At 51.6% G+C, this 17,647-nt stretch overlaps 1 protein-coding gene across 1 annotated transcript in view; it reads right to left on the bottom strand.

Moving 5' to 3' along the window:
* The window catches only part of LOC122931851 (bromodomain and WD repeat-containing protein 1-like), an 84,107-nt gene that overhangs the window by 14,603 nt on the left and 51,857 nt on the right, over window positions 1-17,647 (bottom strand). The window contains 4 exon segments of the mRNA XM_044285902.1: window positions 6,333-6,394; window positions 6,475-6,586; window positions 14,749-14,831; window positions 15,759-15,883. Coding sequence (XP_044141837.1) covers window positions 6,333-6,394; window positions 6,475-6,586; window positions 14,749-14,831; window positions 15,759-15,883 — 382 coding nt within the window.

Here is a 17,647-nt window from a genome sequence, read left to right as displayed (position 1 = left end):
AGAGCCCATGGCACTAGGGTGGGCCAGAGCCCATGGCACTAGGGTGGGCCAGAGCCCATGGCACTAGGGTGGGCCAGAGCCCATGGCACTAGGGTGGGCCAGAGCCCATGGCACTAGGGTGGGCCAGAGCCCATGGCACTAGGGTGGGCCAGAGCCCATGGCACTAGGGTGGGCCAGAGCCCATGGCACTAGGGTGGGCCAGAGCCCATGGCACTAGGGTGGGCCAGAGCCCATGGCACTAGGGTGGGCCAGAGCCCATGGCACTAGGGTGGGCCAGAGCCCATGGCACTAGGGTGGGCCAGAGCCCATGGCACTAGGGTGGGCCAGAGCCCATGGCACTAGGGTGGGCCAGAGCCCATGGCACTAGGGTGGGCCAGAGCCCATGGCACTAGGGTGGGCCAGAGCCCATGGCACTAGGGTGGGCCAGAGCCCATGGCACTAGGGTGGGCCAGAGCCCATGGCACTAGGGTGGGCCAGAGCCCATGGCACTAGGGTGGGCCAGAGCCCATGGCACTAGGGTGGGCCAGAGCCCATGGCACTAGGGTGGGCCAGAGCCCATGGCACTAGGGTGGGCCAGAGCCCATGGCACTAGGGTGGGCCAGAGCCCATGGCACTAGGGTGGGCCAGAGCCCATGGCACTAGGGTGGGCCAGAGCCCATGGCACTAGGGTGGGCCAGAGCCCATGGCACTAGGGTGGGCCAGAGCCCATGGCACTAGGGTGGGCCAGAGCCCATGGCACTAGGGTGGGCCAGAGCCCATGGCACTAGGGTGGGCCAGAGCCCATGGCACTAGGGTGGGCAGAGCCCATGGCACTAGCCCATGGCACTAGGGTGGGCCAGAGCCCATGGCACTAGGGTGGGCCAGAGCCCATGGCACTAGGGGGGGCCAGAGCCCATGGCACTAGGGTGGGCCAGAGCCCATGGCACTAGGGTGGGCCAGAGCCCATGGCACTAGGGTGGGCCAGAGCCCATGGCACTAGGGTGGGCCAGAGCCCATGGCACTAGGGTGGGCCAGAGCCCATGGCACTAGGGTGGGCCAGAGCCCATGGCACTAGGGTGGGCCAGAGCCCATGGCACTAGGGTGGGCCAGAGCCCATGGCACTAGGGTGGGCCAGAGCCCATGGCACTAGGGTGGGCCAGAGCCCATGGCACTAGGGTGGGCCAGAGCCCATGGCACTAGGGTGGGCCAGAGCCCATGGCACTAGGGTGGGCCAGAGCCCATGGCACTAGGGTGGGCCAGAGCCCATGGCACTAGGGTGGGCCAGAGCCCATGGCACTAGGGTGGGCCAGAGCCCATGGCACTAGGGTGGGCCAGAGCCCATGGCACTAGGGTGGGCCAGAGCCATGGCACTAGGGGGGCCAGAGCCCATGGCCTAGGGTGGGCCAGAGCCCATGGCACTAGGGTGGGCCAGAGCCCATGGCACTAGGGTGGGCCAGAGCCCATGGCACTAGGGTGGGCCAGAGCCCATGGCACTAGGGTGGGCCAGAGCCATGGCACTAGGGTGGGCCAGAGCCCATGGCACTAGGGTGGGCCAGAGCCCATGGCACTAGGGTGGGCCAGAGCCCATGGCACTAGGGTGGGCCAGAGCCCATGGCACTAGGTGGAAGAGCCCATGGCACTAGGGTGGCCAGAGCCATGGCACTAGGGTGGGCCAGAGCCCATGGCACTAGGGTGGGCCAGAGCCCATGGCACTAGGGTGGGCCAGAGCCCATGGCACTAGGGTGGGCCAGAGCCCATGGCACTAGGGTGGGCCAGAGCCCATGGCACTAGGGTGGGCCAGAGCCCATGGCACTAGGGTGGGCCAGAGCCATGGCACTAGGGTGGGCCAGAGCCCATGGCACTAGGGTGGGCCAGAGCCCATGGCACTAGGGTGGGCCAGAGCCATGGCACTAGGGTGGGCCAGAGCCATGGCAATAGGATGGGCCAGAGCCCATGGCCAGTGTGGGCCAGAGCCCATGGCACTAGGGTTGGGCCAGAGCCCATGGCACTAGGGTGGGCCAGAGCCCATTGGCACTAGGGGGCCAGAGCCCATGGCACTTAGTAGTGGGGCCAGAGCCCATGGCACTAGGGGGGGCCAGAGCCCATGGCACTAGGGTGGGCCAGAGCCCATGGCACTAGGGTGGGCCGAGCCCATGGCAACTAGGGTGGGCCAGAGCCCATGGCACTAGGGTGGCCAGAGCCCATGGCACTAGGGTGGGCAAGAGCCCATGGCACTAGGGTGGGCAGAGCCCATGGCACTAGGGTGGGCCAGAGCCCATTGGCAGCTAGGGTGGGCCAGAGCCCATGGCAATAGGGTGGGCCAGAGCCCATGGCACTAGGGGTGGGCCAGAGCCCATGGCACTAGGGTGGGCCAGAGCCCATGGCACTAGGGTGGGCCAGAGCCCATGGCACTAGGTGGGCCAGAGCCCATGGCACTAGGGTGGGCCAGAGCCCATGGCACTAGGGTGGGCCAGAGCCCATGGCACTAGGGTGGGCCAGAGCCCATGGCACTAGGGTGGGCCAGAGCCATGGCACTAGGGTGGGCCAGAGCCCATGGCACTAGGGTGGGCCAGAGCCCATGGCACTAGGGTGGGCCAGAGCCCATGGCACTAGGTGGGCCAGAGCCCATGGCACTAGGGTGGGCCAGAGCCCATGGCACTAGGGTGGGCCAGAGCCCATGGCACTAGGGTGGGCCAGAGCCCATGGCACTAGGGTGGGCCAGAGCCCATGGCACTAGGGTGGGCCAGAGCCCATGGCACTAGGGTGGGCCAGAGCCCATGGCACTAGGGTGGGCCAGAGCCCATGGCACTAGGGTGGGCCAGAGCCATGGCACTAGGGTGGGCCAGAGCCCATGGCACTAGTGGCGTAGGGATCGCCATAGCAACCATAGCAGTGGCTATGGGGCTCTACGCCACTGGGGGCCCGTCCGGGCCGCCTTCTGTTGATTTTTTTATTTATTTATTTTATTTTTATTTACACACACACACTACACACAGGCAGCCAGGCCCGAGCCGCGGACCGCCCGCCCACTACACTAGACTAGTGTAGTGGGCAAGGAGCAGGCGGTCCGTGGCTCGGGCCTGGCTGGTGAGAAGGAGTCAGGACTGGAGCAGGGCGCACGAGCAGGCTGCAGCAGATGAGGTAGGCAGTGGAGGGGGCCGGAATCGTACCTGAGGGACGGAGGCGGAGCCAGGCACCAGCGCAGGAATTTGGAATCCTAAGTTCCGGAACCCCCTATTAATAAATAACAGAGCAGACTACAAGATAATTGTGGCCAACGGACTCCTGTACAGAACCAGCAGGAGCTTGTGTGTAAAGGCAGCTCTCTAAAAAAGCAATCGTCTCACCCGTCCCTCCCTCTCCTTCTCTCTGCTAGTCAGTACTAGAGGAAGTGACATCAGAGAGGGAGGGAGCATAGGAGTCTGGGAGAGGAGAAATAATTCTCTGGCAGCCGCCTGCTCATGGAGCTGCTCCAGTGTGTGCTGTAATTAGTAAGTGAGAGTCTGATGGTCTGAAGTTAAAAAGAGATGCCAGCAGTGATAAGGAGGGTGCCCCTTCCTTCTTTTGGGGGGCACACTCTAGTTCTGGGGTTTCTTCCCCCCCCCTTATATGACAGACTAAGGGTACTTTTAAACTTGTGGCAGGATCCGTCCTGCCGCTATTTCGCTGGACCGCTGCTCCGTCCCCATTGAGCGGTGGGAGAACTAGGATGGGTGTTTGGGTGGGAGCTCTGGAAGGGGTGATGGGAGGCCCGATAGATATGTGGGGTAGGTGGGGGCATACATTTTTTTTGCTATGGGGCCCATGCATTTCTAGCTACGCCCCTGGATGGCACTAGGGTGGGGCAGAGCCGATGGCACTAGGGTGGGGCAGAGCCGATGGCACTAGGGTGGGGCAGAGCCGATGGCACTAGGGTGGGGCAGGGCCGATGGCACCAGGGTGGGCAGAGCCGATGGCACCAGGGTGGGGCAGAGCCGATGGCACCAGGGTGGGGCAGAGCCGATGGCACCAGGGTGGGGCAGAGCCGATGGCACCAGGGTGGGGCAGAGCCGATGGCACCAGGGTGGGGCAGAGCCGATGGCACCAGGGTGGGGCAGAGCCGATGGCACCAGGGTGGGGCAGAGCCGATGGCACCAGGGTGGGGCAGAGCTGAAGGCACTATGGTGGGGGAATGGAGCTGAAGGCACTATGGTGGGGGAATGGAGCTGAAGGCACTATGGTGGGGGAATGGAGCTGAAGGCACTATGGTGGGGGAATGGAGCTGAAGGCACTATGGTGGGGGAATGGAGCTGAAGGCACTATGGTGGGGGAATGGAGCTGAAGGCACTATGGTGGGGGAATGGAGCTGAAGGCACTATGGTGGGGGAATGGAGCTGAAGGCACTATGGTGGGGGAATGGAGCTGAAGGCACTATGGTGGGGGAATGGAGCTGAAGGCACTATGGTGGGGGAATGGAGCTGAAGGCACTATGGTGGGGGAATGGAGCTGAAGGCACTATGGTGGGGGATAGCGGAGCTGATGGCACTGGGGGATAGCGGAGCTGATGGCACTGGGGATAGCGGAGCTGATGGCATGGGGGATAGCGGAGCTGATGGCACTGGGGGATAGCGGAGCTGATGGCACTGGGGGATAGCGGAGCTGATGGCACTGGGGGATAGCGGAGCTGATGGCACTGGGGGATAGCGGAGCTGATGGCACTGGGGGATAGCGGAGCTGATGGCACTGGGGGATAGCGGAGCTGATGGCACTGGGGGATAGCGGAGCTGATGGCACTGGGGGATAGCGGAGCTGATGGCACTGGGGGATAGCGGAGCTGATGGCACTGGGGGATAGCGGAGCTGATGGCACTGGGGGATAGCGGAGCTGATGGCACTGGGGGATAGCGGAGCTGATGGCACTGGGGGATAGCGGAGCTGATGGCACTGGGCTGGGGGATAGCGGAGCTGATGGCACTGGGGGATAGCGGAGCTGATGGCACTGGGGGATAGCGGAGCTGATGGCACTGGGGGATAGCGGAGCTGATGGCACTGGGGATAGCGGAGCTGATGGCACTGGGGATAGCGGAGCTGATGGCACTGGGGGATAGCGGAGCTGATGGCACTGGGGGATAGCGGAGCTGATGGCACTGGGGGATAGCGGAGCTGATGGCACTGGGGGATAGCGGAGCTGATGGCACTGGGGGATAGCGGAGCTGATGGCACTGGGGGATAGCGGAGCTGATGGCACTGGGGGGAACTGATGCACTTGGGTTGATCGCACAGGGTGGAACGAAGGGTGTTGGAGACTGATGGCAGGGTGTTTGATGAGTTTTTATAAAGAAAAACAGTCTTTAATTTTTTTCTTATTAGATTACTCGATCTAAAAAATAATCGATAGAATACTCCTTTGTAAAATAATTGTTTACTGTAGCCCTATACACGTGGCTACCTTTTGGCACTTCATATACAAAAACTGCCTCAAAAATTGACCCATCAACTTTTCTGAACAATGATAAAACAGCAGGGGCAAAAGTACTTCGTAACATGAGCGACCTGCACTGAAAGTCGGCAGTCTGAACAGGCCAATTAAGGTAAAGGTAGAAAGGCTTTATAAAAAAAAAAAAAAAAAAAAAAAATCAGTTTATAGTTTTATTTTTTAATTTTCAAGTTAACACTGAAATTAATTATTTGAGTGGCTTCCTGATTTTTTATTTTTTTTGATAGGTGGGTGTCCCAGTGGTTGGACCCCCAATGATCAGATACTTAACTATCCTGGGTGGACAACCCCTTTAAGAATCTCATGCAGCCGGCCTGTGTGCATTGGGGACCTCAATTTGCATTGCCCAATGCACGAGCAACATCTGTGTGGTTTCCACAGACGGATCCAGACCCATTCAACATGAATAGGTCTGTGATCGTCCACACTGGGGGGGGGGGGGGGGGGGGGGAACAGAACAAGTTCGATTTTTTTTTTGCTGTGCGGAGAGAAAATCCGTAGTGCTTCCGTGCCTCATTTCGGCACTCCACCTTCCAGATTACAGATCCATTCAAGTGAATGGGTCCGCATTTGTGATGCAGTGCACAAGGGGCCGGGGCCAGTATACTGCTGACCCGCTGGCCACAATACGGGCTGGGACGTCTGCATGAGCCCTAAATAAAAAAATAAAAAGAGGACAAAAATTCCTACTGATGGGAATCACGCTGTCATTCTGCTTTTCTAGACTCATAACTGGCAAACCTACCTAGCTTTGCAGAGATACTGCAAAAGGGTCCACTGTAGACAAGAGTCTGGCGAAGCTAGGTGACAACCATTTACAAGACCAAATATAATAAAATAGTAGAAAAATAATGAATTATTGTACAGAAAGGACATACTGTCATCGGGAATGCAATCCATGTCCCAAGGACTTAGTTTTTCAATCTCTCCATTGTCCCACCTGTAAATAGAAGTGTAAAGCATGTTCAGAGAGGAGCTCTGTGCACAGAGAAGTTCTAGCAGAGGACACTGGATTCTTACTTCACAGAGTAGCACTGGAACAGGCTGTCTGGATATTCAGCTTGATATGGCTCTTGACCAACAACCGTCCCAAACCACCATGCGTCGTCTATAATGGACCGGAACCGGTCACCTAAAGCAGGGATTGAAAGACAACATGTAACTCTCACATCAATCACGCAGGCAGATGGTCAAGTCAGGCTTCACTGTCCACTATACAACGTGCGAGGACTCATTTTGTATTTATCCTTTTAGTCCCACAATTTCTGCATGTGTAACAGCTTTGTCATCCTCATAACTTTTTGATTTTTCCATCAACATCACTGTATGATTTTTTTTTTGCAAAAAATTTATTTCTTGGGAGGGTGGGATGGGGGAAAAAAAATGTACTTTTGGAATTTTTGGACTGTTTGTACAGCATTCATCATGCGGCATAAATGACATTATCTCTATAATAATTGCAATACAATTAGGATGATGACCAATGTACATAGTATTACTTTTCGTCACCACAATCGTAGAGCCATAACTGTTATTTTTTCATCATTTTTATGCGGGATGAATAGTTTGAGGTACATATGACTTTTTGGTCACTTTATTTTTTAGGAGGCTGGTCTAACAGCAGCAAAAAAACAAAAAAACAAACAAAAAAAAAACCTTTGTAATTCAGCAATGACTGAGAACGGACATAACTTTGATTCCCGTCATTCAACTCCTCATTTACAGCTGTCAATAGCGACTGCAGCATGAGAGGTTAGAGGGTCCCCCTGATCTCCTATAATACCCCCCTTCCTGCAGTAAAATTATGGAGTTCAGATCAGTTGCTAAGGAAGCCTGGGCAAGGCTTCATAGGAAATATGGAGCATCCCCCATAGACTGAAGTAGTATACCTTTGCAGCCTATGGTAAAAAAAAATATATATTTTTGTGAAACTCACCTGTAAAATCTTTTTCTCGTTTTTTCCATTGGGGGACACACACCATGGGTATAGCTTAGAGGTATTAGTAGGAGGAACACTATGCAAATGAAGAGCTCCTCCTCCTCGGGCTATACCCCCAGGCTCCAGCAGGAGAAACTCAGGCGTTGCAAAAGCAGTAGGAGAAGGAGAAAGAATCCAATAATGGAAACCATCAAACCAAGGCCAAGAGGCCCAACCAACAACATAACAGAACCCCTCCTGCAACAAGCAGAATGGGCGGGAGCTGTGTCCCCCAATGGAAACAATGAGAAAAAGATTTTACAGGTGAGTTTCACAAAAAATCTCCTTTTCTCGTACATTCCATTGGGGGACACAGACCATGGGACGTCCTAAAGCAGTCCATGGGGTGGGAAAAAATATCAGCACCGCCAGGAGGAACGTCCAATGGTCAAACAGGAACCACAGCCTGCAAGACCCTGTGGCCAAAGACAGCATCAGCTGAAGCCAGTGAATGCAACTGATAAAACTTTGGAAAGGTATGTAAGGCCGACCAAGTGGCCGCCTTACACAGCTGAGACGCAGACGTACGATTGCTTCTCGCCCAGGAAGCCCCCACTGCCCTAGTGGAGTGAGCGGTAATCCTAGCCGGGGGAACTCTACCACGAGCGCGATAAGCCGCGGAAATAGCCGAGCGGATCCAGCGCGCCACAGTGACCTTGGAAGCCGCCAGACCCTTGCGAGGCCCTTCGGGAATCACAAATAGGGAATCTGAACGGCGGACGGAAGCAGTAGCCACGAGATACACCTTCAGGGAATGCAGAGTGCGTTCTTTGGGGTTAGCCGGAGAAGGGCAAAAGGCAGGCAAGACAAGATCCTCAATAAGGTGGAAGGGAGAGACCACCTTGGGCAAAAAGGAGGGGACCGGACAAAGCACAACCTGTTCCTGGTGGAAAACCAGAAAAGGCTCCTGGCAGGAAAGAGCAGCCAGCTCCGACACCCGTCTGGAGGGAAGACATAGAGGCGGCTGAAATCCTGCCACAGAGACACCAGCGCGTCCACACCGTACGCCCTCGGATCTCGGGCGCGAGCCAGGAACACTGGGAGCTGGTTGTTGAGCCTGGACGCCATCAAGTCCACATCCGGTCGGCCCCATCTGTGGCAGATTTCTTCGAACACCTCTGGATGCAGAGACCACTCGCCTGGATCCACCTTGTTGCGGCTTAGAAAGTCCGCTGTCCAGTTGTCCACTCCTGGAATGTAAACTGCTGACAACACCGGAACGTGCGACTCCGCCCACGTCAGAATCCTCATCACCTCATGCATCACCGTCCGGCTGCGGGTCCCGCCCTGATGGTTGATGTAGGCCACGGCCGTGGCATTGTCCGACTGAATCCTCACCAGGAGGCCCGCAAGGAGAGCGGTCCAATGGGAGAGAGAGTGGAAAATCGCCCTCAGTTCCAGAATGTTGATTGGAAGGCGAGACTCTGCCGCCGACTAAATCCCTTGAACCGTGCGAGACTGGAGAACGCCGCCCCAACCCAGGAGGCTGGCATCAGTGGTGACAACCGTCCAGGAGAAAGGGAGAAAGGATCTCCCCGACCTCAGGTTCAATGGGGATAGCCACCAACGGAGAGCTGCCCGAACCCGCTGAGACAAGAGGATGCGATCGTCTAGACCCAGAGAGGTTTTGTCCCAGAGGGAAAGGATCTCCTGTTGTAACAAGCGAGTGTGAAACTGGGCATATGGAACGGCCTCGAAAGAGGCCACCATAAGACCCAGGACCCGCATGCATTCCCGCATGGAGAGGAACTGGGAGCGCAGAAGATGCGACACTGCCCCCTGGATCCGGGAGGACTTGGAGGGTGGCAGGAACACACTGGCGGACAAGGTGTCCAAAATCATTTCCAGGAAAGGGAGCTTCTGGGATGGGAGGAGAGAGGACTTTGGGAAATCGATTATCCAGCCGAACTGTTCCAGAGTCTGAACAGTGATCCGGATGCTGTCCTCGGCCTGCGGAAACAAGGAGGCTTTTATCAGGATATCGACCAGATAGGGCAGCAAAGGAATGCCCCTGGTACGAAGAAGCGCCATGATCGGTGCCAGGATCTTGGTAAAGACCCGAGGGGCGGTTGGCAACCCGAAAGGAAGGGCGACAAACTGATAGTGACGAGCCCCAATGGCGAAGGAATCTGTGAGGTTGTGCGATCGGAACATGCAAATAAGCGTCCTGGATGTCCACGGACGCGAGGAACTCCCCTGGAAGAATAGAAACAACCAAGCGGAGGGATTCCATTCGAAATCTCCGCACACGTAGGGATTTGTTGAGCAGTTTTAGGTCCAGGATCGGATGCACCGACCCCCTCTTTCTTTGGGACCACGAACAGGTTTGAATAAAAACCTGTGCCCTGTTCCTCTGGAGGAACGGGTGTAATAACACCCCGGTCCAGAAGGGAAGAAACTGCCCGTAAGAGGTCTGAGGCTCTGGTCGGATCCCCCGAAACGCGAGAGGAGAAAAAACGTTCCGGTGGTCTGGACGCGAACTCTATCTTGTAACCAGACGTTACAATCTCTAGAGCCCATGCGTCCTGAACATGAGCCCTCCAAACCTGCTGTAAGAAAGCAGGCGGCTCCCCGCGAGGGGTGGGGGCGCCCCTTCGTGCAAAAGATTGCTTGGGAGCGGCAGGGTGGGTCGACTGTGTACTCGGGCGCCAGGTAGGCTGGGGTTTAAAAGAGGGCTTCTTGCGGGAGTCCTGTGACCCTCCTGCAGAGGAAGCAGGCGACGACTGAGATGAACTCATCCAGTTGAGCCCCAAAAAGTCTGGCACCCGCAAAGGGGAGGTACGCAAGGGAACGCTTGGAGGAAGCGTCAGCGTCCCATACCTTCAACCAGACCTCCAACGTTGAATGACCGAGAGGGCCGAAATGCGGGCAAAAAGGTAACCGATGTCCATGGAAGCCTCACAGAGGAATTTTGGAGGCCTGAGACATCTGGAGAATCAAATCCAATGTGTCTGCAGATGCACCTTGGTCCGCCAGGTCCTGGTGATGGCGCTGCAGCCACATTGAGAGAGCTCTGGCCACCCATGCCGAGGCAAAGGCAGGTCGCAGTGATGTGCCCGCCAGTGAGAATATGGATTTGGCCAGAGAAACTAGATGCCTGTCCACAGCGTCCTGCAGAGAGGAGCCGTCCAGGACAGGGAGGGCCGTGTTTTTGGCCAACCTGGCTACCAGGGGGTCCACCCTAGGGGGAGAAGACCACTTCTCCACGCTGTCCGCCGGGAAAGGATAGAGAGTATCCATGTGTTTTGTGGCGGAAACTTCTGATTAGGACGGTTCCATGCCCTGGCTATGACCGCAGAAAATTCCTCATGGACCGGAAAGACAGCAGCCTCCGTTTTTTTTGGGGCGGAAAAAGGGCGAACTCCCTCCTAGTGGAAGGGGGAGAATCCCCTTGGAGATTAAAGGTGTCACGGACAGCCGCTACTAGATCAGCCACCATATTGGAGAGCTTTGGTGGAAGGTCCCGCTCTGCGACCTCGTCCGAGCCGGACAATTCCCCTTCAGACCAGCGGAGTCATCCGAGGAGGGATGCTGTCGCTCACGCTGCCTCTTAGTAGTCAGGCATCCTCTGCAGTAACCACTGTGAGGGGACGGAGTCGTTGGCGCCGCAGGATTGGAAACGGACATACGTTCCATAAAAGACATGGCTGCCTTGGCGAACAGGGCCAAATCAGCGGCCGCGCTGGACATGGCTTCAAGCAGGGTCCGCAGTGACCGGGGGGGGGGGGGGCTGGACTGGGCAAGAGAAGGGGGAGAATGGTGATTCTGTCCAGGGGCAGGGCAGGAGGCATAGGCACCATTGACCAAAAGTGGGAGCAGACACTCCATACAGGACCCCATTGGGGTCTGAGAAGAGGTCTTACCGGACTTAGGCTTCGGCATAATGGTCTCTTCACAAGAGTGACTGGAATCAGTACAGAGAGAAAAAAAATCCTACCGCTCAGGCAAGAGCACAAGCAACCAATCCAGAGAGGAGCGGGGGAGCAGCCGTTCAGTGTGAGAAGTTTCTCAGCAGCAGCAGGAAGGAGCCGAAGCGCCGATTAGGCTCCGCCCCCGGCCGCGATTAGGCTCTGCCCCCCAATCGTCATAGGAGAGCGAAAAGAGCGCGCGCTCCGGTCTCTGTTAAAGAAGGGAAATAAAGCGAGAGACCGGAGACCGGAGGGGGAAGTGCGCTGCTTGTGAGATAAAACAGCACCACTCGGAGACATGATATGCCGCCAGAGAAGGAGCAGGAGTGTCCAGAGACGCCTGCCCAGTTAAGTGCCTCCATGACCCTTGCGCACCAGACAGAACAACAATGCCACCTAGATCCCCATTCACCCAGGAGGCCCATAGGTCTCAGAGCAGAGAGGTAGGGAGGAAGGGAGGGGGGTGGGGGGACACAGAGGTGCAGCTTCATACTTATCTGCTCCTGCAGATGTTCTCCCTCGACTCCAGGACTAGCAGGGATGCACCTCTTTAGACATCTGACTCCTTGCTCAGGAGAGCAGTGCTCTGGTGGAGGGTGGCAGCAGGTGACCCAGGAGCTGGTGGGATGCCAGAGCTAACAGGTCGAGCCCGGATCCACTTGCCTTCTTGGGGGGATAATGGAGGCAGCCTGGCAACGTCCAACAGACGGCGGCGGGCACTCCATGGGGGACCAGGAAGGCGCAATGCCGACCTGCGTCCCCAGCTGGAAGAAAAATAACAAAAGGGAGACGAATGAAAAAGTGTCAACCTCCTTCACCAGACACTAAGCAAAGACTCCTGGTGGAGTCGGGTGGTATAGCCCGAGGAGGAGGAGGAGCTCTTTTTGTATTGGCATAGTGTCCCTCCTACTGATACCTCTAAGCTATACCCATGGTCTGTGTCCCCCAATGGAAAAAAGTACGAGAAATTCAGTTTTGAGAACTGCAAAAGTAAACCAAGCATCTCTGATAATATCTTGTAGGCAAAGAAACTGCCCAATAATCTTACAAAAACCTCTGGAAGAGCATGACATTGTGAATGGACAGAGAGGGAAACTAACTCTCCTTAGGGAGAGAGCACCTTAAATCAGCGTGAGGCGACTTAGGCCATACATGCTCCTCTGGAATTCTGGGAGGGAAGAAATGCAAATGAGCTCTTAGCAAGCTCTGCCTCTAATGCCACCAGATGTAAGGCAGCTATCCTATAAGTCAATGTTCAGCTCTAAAAATAAGCCTTGAGACATGACTTGGATATTAAATAAGCCAGCACCTCATCTGCAGACAGCTGTTTCGGACACAGGCCTCCTACCAAGTTAAGCCAATACTCTCTGCTCTGCACTGATGAAGGGGCAATCGCCCCAAAACAGCTGTCTGCAGATGAGGTGCTGGCTTATTTAATATCCAAGTCATTCCTCAAGGCTTATTTTAAGAGCTGAATATTGACTTATAGGATAGCTGCCTTACATCTGGTGGCATTTGTTGTGCTTTTTCATAAGTGTAAACAGTTATATCTACCTATTTTAGTTATAATGGGTATTCATTGCCTTTAAGAGCAATGTTGATTTATATTCACTGTTTTGTATGGCTTTTCATGTAGGCCAAAGTAAGTCCATGAGAAGATTTCTGTGCCGTTCAAAAGCTAGTGTTATTGTAACAATATATTATACATTTAGAAAGTTAGAAGATACACCGCAACTGCGGATTCTGAGGCTTCATTGTTTTTCCTATCTGAACATGAATTCCACAGTGTGAGAATTGTCTAGATGTTTCTCAAAGTATATATACAAGTATCAAAGTTTGTCCCTTGGCCCTGAGACAAGGCCTCCAGATGTCAGAGGTGTGAAGTATTGAAAATATCAGGCATGTATGAGTTAACCCTTAATGGTATGATGCTTATTGCTTATACAACAGTGCCACCTAGATATGAGCAGTTATTACTACATCAGTAGCAAAATTGCATTCTGGGTAGTATTATGACGTCATGCTCCTTATCAATGCACACACCCATCCAACAATGATTGGAAAGTTCCAAATTCGGAGGGCGTGTTCATCTGATAAGTTTTGGGTTAAGAAAACAGAAAAAAAAAAAAAAAAAAAGAGGGAGAAAAAGAAAAAAAAAGAAAAAAACATTTGGATTATAGATCTCTGGGGAATCATTTGGATTATCGGGAAAAACTCTTGAGAGCTGGCTGCCCCAAGACTCTGCACATCACTTGACCCTTGGGTAATGTATATTTTTGTTTTTTTGTAGTATTGATCTAAATTAATTGACTTGATACTTAGCCAGATACCCGCTCATTTGCGGACGTGTAACATTAGTTGCTACATCAGAATTTTCTCTGATTTCAGTTACGATGCATAACTGAAAAAAGGGGATAATATTGGAGAAACTCTTTGTTGGGAATCTTTGTATTCCCTAGTTTGATATCAAGCCAATAATTTATAAGTTTTGTTGCAATACTACCATTATCTGAAGATTGGTCATCATTTTTGGGCGGAGCAAGGGCTCGTATCTGTCATCTTCTTGATTGAGTTTTCCGCATAATCCATTGATTGTATATCTCTCACAAAGTTATAGCTGTATTGCATCATATTCTTGTGTTGGTTGAGTAGTGTTTTGTTGGCATCATATAGTGGTGAATTTTGGGTACTGCATATCATTGTATATTATTGAAATTTATGTTGAATAATTTTTGATTGTATTTTAAACTATTGTATAATAAACCATTTATATTTTTGCATAGACGTTTGCACCCTGTTTTACTGATTGCACAAAATCAGGTTCTCGATTGAACTCTTTTTGAGATGTTTATGTCCATCTCACGGGTCAATATAGTTTGCATCATTTTTCTTTTGACCCGATATTTTTTTTAAATATATTTATATAAAGCATTTGCTTTATATACCCGACACATTATAGGCAAAGCTTGTTAGGGGCTCATTTGCATTTCTTCCCTCCCATTGTGAATAGATTAATGGAATTTATTTACCCAAAAAATTAAACCTACGCAGCCTTATTCTACATAATTAAAAAAAAATCTTTATTTCATGATGGAATAACCTTTGGATGGTAATATATTTTCCTCAAAAAGTATTTTATATAAAAAATAAATAAATATCAGATTTAAATTTAAAAAATCAGTTTTATTTTTTTAAATCATAGATTTTTATCCACCCTGGTTTAAAACCGGTCAGGTTGATGACAGACTCCCTTTAAGAAAGCTTTATCTGATGTGTATTTGTGAGACGAAGTGGGGCATTGTCCCATATTTTCCACAACACAGGAGTCCCCACTAAAGTTTTAATGGAGGCATGACCTTATGTGCAGACTACTCTTCACTGAAACATAGCAGCAATACCTTAACTTACCCGCCTGCCAATCTGTGCGACGTGCATAATCATAGAACTGCCTCAAGACAAGGAAGTCTATCACATCCGGCATGTCATGATATCTAAAAATAAAAACACACAGTCTAAAACATAAAGCCAAAACCGTGCTCGTTATTACCTTCAGGTATATTACCATTACGACATTTTTAAAACTGTAACTTACCCTTGGAATATTATTCTATAAGCTGAAGACTTTGTTCACACTAGCAGAGTTTCTACAATTATTTACGGCAAGGAAAGTGCAGTGTACAGGCTAGTGTGTTTTCTGCTATTTCTGGGGGAAGCTTACTTCAAGTCACTTGTGGGACTGATTTTGACCACTGCTGTTTTAAACTCCACCTGAGCTAAACATTTCTATAAAGACCATAGTAGTATAGTAAATGGGAAGTTAAAAAGGGGTGTTCCAGTCTTATAAAGTGACAGAATTTTCATAGGACATCCTAGCAGCATGCCATTATTTTAGTAGATGGGAATAACCCCTTAGGCCCTTTTCAGACGAGTGTCACGCACCGGACTCGTAGCGCAGCACCCGTCCTGGAACTTCCAGCGCTGCCGGGGTCGCAAAGCATTATATTGATTTATGATGCTATGTAACCTTCAGAGTTCTGGAATGTATTGTATAGCAATGACAATGCTGTCAGTATTATCCAATACATTCCAGAACTATAAAGCTTCCATAACATCAATCAATCAATATAATGCTATGCGACCCCGGCAGTGCTGGAAGTTCAGTCCGGAGTGCGACACTCGCTCGTCTGAATCCAGCCTTAATCTATCGTGCAAGAGCAGCAAGACGTTTCTAGTCTTTCCTGGAAACTGTTTAACCCTTGTCTTACCAGAGCCTCATACTGGTTTACCTCTGACATTACAACAACCTGGGAGACCCATAGATAATCTACAGCCCCCTTTAAATGCATTTTGACATTCTTTGTGTTTGCAGATAGCAGTCAGATAATATTATAGACACATGGAAACAAAGAAGAACATACTTGAGAGAGAAGGATTGTTCCGTGATCTTTCCACTAACATGGTCTATCAAGGCAAGTTTAAGACAGCACAAAGTGGGAGGTCCAATTTCATATCGGATCCCAACAATTTTCACCAATTCCTGGTCCTAGTCAAAAACATAATACGTTAATCTCTCCAAGATGTGGGGGTGAAGCATCCTCTAAATGCAGAAGTTTTCTTACAGAGCCTGGGTCTACTCTACAACACTGCCACCCCAAACTAAGGATGTACACTTCGAAGGAAGCCTCCTACATATGCCGCTATACTGTCTTACAGCAACACACTTTGGTCAAAGACCCCCAGTGAAAAATATAAAGTATTCCACGAGGTCTCGAATATAGGAAAAAGTGTCCATCTATGCACAGTATATAAAAAAAAAAAAGTGTACACTGACTAACAGCAAGCCAGCATGCTCCAAAAAGACTTTTGGCATAGGTTGGGTACATGGGGGGCCCAAGGATATATTCAGTGGCCCTGAATTATCATGCCTTCACTCCAGAATTCTGGCTTAAAAAGGTCGTAAAATTAGGCTTTTTGGGCTCACTTTCCAAAAAATTATGCAACTTTTTGCATTTTTACACCACTTATTCCAGTTCTGAAATATGGGTGGAGTGGGCATGGTTAGCTATGTTAATGAGCTTCACTCCAGATTTATCACCGAAACCCTTATAAAATCTCGCAACCTTACTCCAGTACGAGGAGTAGGAAAACTGGACAAGTTTTTCTAGACTAAAGTGTTAGGTTTAAAGTGTAACTGCCATTTGTTTTTGTTTTTTATAAATGTGTAGGGGGCAGAGATGATGAGCATTTTTGTAGTATACTTTAAAGGGGTTCTCCGGGCTCTCCTACATTGATGACCTATACTCAGAATGGGTCATCAACATCAGATCGGCGGGGGTCTGACACCCAGCACCCCTGCCAATCAACTGTATGAGGAGACGTGCAGTCTCCCGTCTCTTTTCCGCTGTATGTCTATTGCAAAGCAGCAGCAGAGCAGGAAGAGAGACGGGAGACTGCACGTCTCCTCATACAGTTGATTGGCAAGGGTGCTGGGTGTCAGACCCCCGCCGATCTGATATTGATGACCCATTCTGAGTATAGGTCATCAATAAAGGAGAGCCTGAAGAACCCCTTTAATTACTGAAATTGTACATTTCTAATAGGAAAAAAAAAAAACGCTCTGAAGGGGCCCATTTTGTCCAGCGCTCCCCGGCTTCTATTTACTGAACTGTGAAGATGCCTCCAGGCTGACTGCTGCTGCCCTCACTGCCTCTTCTCCTATATACGGTAGCCGTAAAACTGGCTATAAAATATATATCATTTTTTTCCCCCCAACTGGCTGCGATCTCTACATTGTTACCTGAGTAAGCCCATATCCTGGAAGCGATGTGTCACAAGCTGACAGAGACGGATTACAGCAAACGCTCACTATTGAGAAGGCAGAGACACAGCTGTTCTACACTATATAGAGACAGAGTTACGTATAGTGTAGAACAGCTGTTCCCTGTCTCTCTGCCTTCTTAATAGTGAGCAATCACTGCTCGCTGTAATTTATCTCTCTCCTGTCAACTTGTTACACTTCGCTCTCAGCATATGGGCTTACACAACGAAAAAAGGAGATTTTTGTAAAACTTAGCAGTAAAATCTCTTTCTCGCTCTTCATTGGGGGACACAGAGACCGTGGGTATAGCTATGTCCTCTAGGAGGCGTTGACACTAGTAAAAGCCGTTAGCCCCTCCCCTGGCAGCTATATCCCCTCCAGCCTGGAGAGAGAGCTTCAGTTTGTGCACAAGTAGTAGGAAAGGCAAGTTAACCACAGACCCATGGAAGCAAGCGTCCCTGCAGGCATCTAAGAAACTGCCACCTGCAA

This window comes from Bufo gargarizans, chromosome 3, assembly GCF_014858855.1.
Source record: "Bufo gargarizans isolate SCDJY-AF-19 chromosome 3, ASM1485885v1, whole genome shotgun sequence".
Lineage (NCBI taxonomy): Eukaryota > Metazoa > Chordata > Amphibia > Anura > Bufonidae > Bufo > Bufo gargarizans.
The sequence above is the reverse complement of the archived record's forward strand: the minus strand, read 5'-3'. Positions and strand labels throughout refer to the sequence as shown.